This window comes from Lactuca sativa, chromosome 6 (genome assembly GCF_002870075.4).
Source record: "Lactuca sativa cultivar Salinas chromosome 6, Lsat_Salinas_v11, whole genome shotgun sequence".
NCBI classification, from domain to species: Eukaryota; Viridiplantae; Streptophyta; class Magnoliopsida; order Asterales; family Asteraceae; genus Lactuca; species Lactuca sativa.
Genome location: NC_056628.2, coordinates 132,358,946 through 132,364,388, shown reverse-complemented (window position 1 = coordinate 132,364,388; position 5,443 = coordinate 132,358,946). Strand labels below are relative to the sequence as shown.

At 33.2% G+C, this 5,443-nt stretch overlaps 1 protein-coding gene across 1 annotated transcript; it reads right to left on the bottom strand.

The window, feature by feature from the left end:
• Nucleotides 1-2,492: 2,492 nt before the first annotated feature.
• Nucleotides 2,493-4,238, bottom strand: LOC111887531 (AAA-ATPase At3g28580). The gene has a single exon (XM_023883702.3). It carries the CDS (start codon nucleotides 4,178-4,180, stop codon nucleotides 2,717-2,719), a length of 1,464 nt encoding a protein of 487 aa, XP_023739470.1. The 5' UTR covers nucleotides 4,181-4,238; the 3' UTR covers nucleotides 2,493-2,716.
• Nucleotides 4,239-5,443: the final 1,205 nt, after the last annotated feature.

Genomic DNA, 5,443 nt, shown 5'->3' with positions numbered 1-5,443 from the left:
GTCCATATATAGGTAATGTTCTTTTTTTGTACACATTAAGGTAACTAACTTGTTTTGTTTGTTCACATTTAGGTAATATGACTGGCTATCACATGTTTTTGCTTATGTGGCATCCACCTAGCATATGACTTGAATACGTTGCACCTACGTGGCATGGTGCATATATTGTCTTCATTCGATTACACTATAACTGTGTCATACGATTCCACCCCTAATTCTAAACCCTAGATCGATCAACGATGGCTTCTTCTTCCTCATCTTATTCTTCAAAATGACAAGATGAATTTCAAGTTGATCATCTATGTGATTGCGGTTTACCATCTCGTGTGAAGATTTCAAGAACTCCTGCAACATATTCAACAATATTGATTTACCATCGAGTTTTGACAAACTCTAAATTTTCTTCCATGGTTGTCAGGAGTTCTTGAAATCTTCACACGAGATGGTAAGCCGCAATCACATGGATGATCAGCTTGAAATTCATCTTGTTGTTTTGAAGAATAAGATGAGGAAGAAGAAACAAAACAAGTCATATGCCAGGTGGATGCCACGTAGGTGCAACGTATTCAAGTCATATGCCAGGTGGATGCCACATAAGCAAAAACATGTGATAGCCGGTCATATTACCTAAATGTGAACAAACAAGACAAGTTAGTTACCTTAATGTGTACAAAAAAAAGAACATTACCTATATATGGACAAGTGAAATAGTTAGTTACCTTAATAAGTCATTTTCTCATATATGCACCATGCCACGTAGGTGCAACGTATTCAAGTCATATGCCAGGTGGATGCCACATAAGCAAAAACAGGTGATAGCCGGTCATATTACCTAAATGTGAACAAACAAAACAAGTTAGTTACCTTAATGTGTACAAAAAAGAACATTACCTATATATGGACAATTGAAATAGTTAGTTACCTTAATAAGTCATTTTCCCGATTCATATAGGACCGATCTTGACAACCCCAGTTTAGCTTAACAATGTGTTTTTTTTTTCTATTCTCTTTTTAATTCTATTATGTGAAAGTGCCATCAACTACAATATTATGGAAATATATACTAAAATGTCAATATATTACAAAAAATCATAAACATTTTTTTATAGTAAAATCCTAACTACTAGCAATTTTTGACACGTTTATCATTTTTTCCTGGTTAGTTGGTAATTAAGACTTTACTGTCAACAGAATAAAGTTTAGGACTTTCTGGTCAAACCGTTCATCAGGACTTTACAGTCAAAAAATAAAGTTTTGAACTTTTTGGTCGAATCATTGAAAATATTAAGACTTTATTGTATATCTTTTTTTTGGTTAGAATTTTAATAGTATGATAGTTTTTAAACATAAGAGTTATTGAAACCTGTTTTGGTAAGCTAGATCTTATTGAAATTCTTAATGTTTGTTTCATGTTAATAGTGTTTTTTAATTTCAACAAACGAATATTGAAAAAATAAAGATAATCAATAAAGAAAGAAAGAACCAAGGTTGTGTTGGCTTTTTGCAGTACTAAATATAGAGAACTAAGAAACTGAATAAATAAATAAATAAATAAATAAATAAATAAAATAAAAAAATAACTGCCCTTCTTACCCATTTTCTACATTCACACCCTTTTGATTAGACATGTGTTGTTTGTGTTTATACAATTTATCCCCACTTTTTAGTTCAAGATTTGACAGCGAACCAAGAAGAAAGTTTGACAAGTTTTCTCATCCTCTCTCTATCTCTCTTTCACATCTGTTTCCCATGATTGTATCAGTGTAAATATGATGATGGTAAGAAAAACAATGGTATTATGATAAAAGTCACAATTAAAAGTTCTTAAGTTACGAAAATACACTAAAATCCCAAATTATTTACCCCGTTCCTTAATGTAAAACCTACCTACTTACTAACACATAGGTGCTCAATTTTTCTTTACAGGTAATTTACTCCTGACATTGATATAACTTATGTGTAGGTAAATTTAACCGATGACTATCATCAATTTTTGAGGAAAATTTTTCTAGCAAAATAAAATGTCCTTAAAAAGTATTATCAGTACTATTTACAGAAAATCTACACCGAAATATTTTAAAAAATATCGGGTATATACTATACTTTAACACGTAAAGACACTAAATTTATAAGCTAAACTGGTTTATGAATCTTGTGAATCATAGTTATAAAATTAATTAATTTTTTCTAATAAAAATTCAAAATTATTAATTAATTATTTAAATAAATTATTAATTAAGATATATTTTTAATTACATAAAATTATAATCGTTGACTTAAATAAATACATTAAACTAAATCATCTTTTGATCTGTATTAATTTAATTTAATTTTTTATTATAATGTTATTAATTTAATATAATTAAGATAAAACATTTAAAATTTAAAATTTAAAACAAACAATTCATAAGTTGACAAAAGAACAAGACATTAACTATTAGTTATGAGATATATAATACTAATAATAGATGGTAACAAATGACAAATATAAATAAATAAATAATATATAATAAAATAAAATACTCTTTTATTACAACAGAAAGATTACACAAAAAGAGATAATAAGAGTTAAAAATACACAATCAATCTAAGCGTTAACTTACCTAAACTGTTAATTAAAGAAACAATAATAATAATAATAATAATAATAATAATAATATTTTATATGCTAACATTACAATAGCTATAGACTGAAAAACCCTGTCCCATTTGGAAATCAACCCTCTCCGTCACTTGATTCTTCATCGCTTGATTCTACAATACTTGATTCTGATTGGGAAGCTTTAACCCTAGAATCTTCCATAGCTTTCAGCCTTGCTTCTTCTTTTGAATTATTCAGAACTTTGATCAGGTGCTTTAAACAACTCTCGGCATTCTCTTGAGATGATTTTGGCATCAAATTTTCGGCAACATCAGCTGGACTAATGTTTGTCTCCTCCAGTAGTCGACTGATGGGTGAAAACAAGTCGTGTGATTCAAGATCCAAATAGTTTTTGGCCAACACCTTAAACGTTTCGAAACAACAATAGGAAAGCTCGATATGCTTATCCATTCTTCCTCTCCTAATAAGAGCAGGGTCAAGCTTTTCAAGGTGATTCGTAGTGAACACGATCAGTCTTTCACTACCACAAGCCGACCATAACCCATCAATGAAGTTCAACAACCCAGACAAAGTTACATCACTACCCGTTATCTTATCTTTTTCCTTTTTCTGAGCCGGATTCTTCTCCTTCTCCTTCTCCTTCTCCTTCTGCTTCTTCTCCTTCTTCTTCTTTCTTTGACCAGTGAGATCAAGTGAACAGTCGATATCCTCTATCACAATTATCGACTTACTTGTTGTGCCGATGAGTAGCTTCTTCAAATCTGTGTTATTACTCACGGAGGTTAATTCAAGATCATAGATATCGTAATCAAGAAGGTTAGCCATGGCAGCAATCATGCTAGACTTTCCCGTTCCTGGGGGACCATAAAGAAGATATCCTCGCTTCCATGACCTTCCCACCTTCTTGTAGTAATCTTTAGACTTGATGAATGTCATCAGATCATCCAAAATATCCTTCTTCTTTTCCGGGTGCATTGCAAGAGTATCAAAAGTAGAAGGGTGCTCGAATATGATGTGATTCCACGAGGTCATGTTGCCATTGGTATAGAGCTTTCGTTGCCTGCTTTTCATGACAATGGCCTTTCCTTCATCAAGCACATGGTGCAGGTAGACTTTGGTGATGATCTCTCTGTGTTTACGATGGCAAGTGAGCTTGTAGGATCGCTTCTCGCCATCATCGTTAGTAAAGAGAGACCGTTGTTGCGAGATGGTTATGCTCGAACTCCACCAGATTTTCATGCCTTCGAACTCATCTGTGACCTCTTCGTAGTCGTCCATGCTTAGGACAACAGATTTTCCGTCCTTAATAACATTTGCTTTGAGCTTTTTAGCTCTATCGGAGGAGTTGATGGCTAGGTATCGTTCGATTGCAATATAGGCCTTGCTTCGTTTGAACTCACCCGATTGGTATTCAGGAAAAGTGATGGTGATATAAGGGTAGAAATAACTTCCAAGTCTTCGAAAATAGTTTTGAATATGATTACCAAGCTCTTCTGGAAACCATTGCTGGAATATTGCCCACACGAACATCAAACCGGCCATTACAGACCCTAACTGAGTCACATCCTTCATTATCATGTTCTTCTAGAGTGCTAATCGAAATCTTGGTTTAGTTGAGGACTAATACATCAACTTTCTTCGTTAAATAGAGGTGAGTGTGTAGTAGTAGTACAAGGGTCAGTATAGTAGGGCTCACTGAAGCTTCCCGTAGGGTGTCATGGGAAAGCAAATCTGACATGGAATGCAGAATGGACCGACCAAGCTTGTTATGCGTCACTTCATCCACAACGAAGATTCCTCGCATACTTCCAAAGGAAGCTAAAAACACGATATCAATTCGGATTTCGATTGTTATTAATGATTATTAGTATGACCACCTATATAAGTAGCAATATTAGAGTGATAGAAGTGGGCAAAGTCCACACGTCTTATTAGCAGAAAAAGCCAAAAAAAGAAAAAGGAAACGTTGTTACCAAATGTTGTGGTCGTAACAGGAAGCAACAATAATACCTATAACGTGCAATAACAGTGGAGAGGAGCAGGAGCGGTGTCCTTAGACGTTATTAGGCGTTATCACCTTAATAACAGCGTAGCTTTATTGATCTAGATTTTGAAGAAAACATCCATTTTGTGAAGGGTCATGTTAGAATAACACACCACTTGTTATGATACACCATTTTATACATCTATTTTTTTCATTATCCTATAATAATCACATTTATAATCATTAGACTAACTTTTATACATATTGATTGATAGAAGCTAATTTGAGATGGTGAGTATCCTAGTAAGAACACACAAAGAAGAAACAAGACTTGGAACAATTTTCTTGTTAATTTTCCATAAAGAATGCAATACATGAATAAATAGATGCAACTTATAACTACTATTAAATTGGAAACGTAAATAATGGAAATAAACTAGTTATAATAGACCACTAATTGCTAGAAATAAGGGAACATAGACTATCACAAAAATACATACTAAATACATCCGTCATATCCACCACTAACTGTGGGTGACACATCATTACCACTAGTTATCACTAAAAGGTTGGGATACTCATCATTATATCCCTCTTATTTTTTGATTATTAAAATAAAAAATATATTTTTTTTAATTAATTAAATTGTAGAGAGACATGGAAAAAGGCAGAGAGATAGAGATAATAAAGAGAGAATGGAGTTGATTGGGTGTGGTGATCCGTGCTCCTCACCACAGATGACAACGAAAGTGTTCCACCACTAGCTACCACTAACACTATGGGATGATGTTCACATTTGTGGTTAGTGGTCATATAGACCACGGAAGCTCTCGTAATGACTATACCAGAAAGTCTAA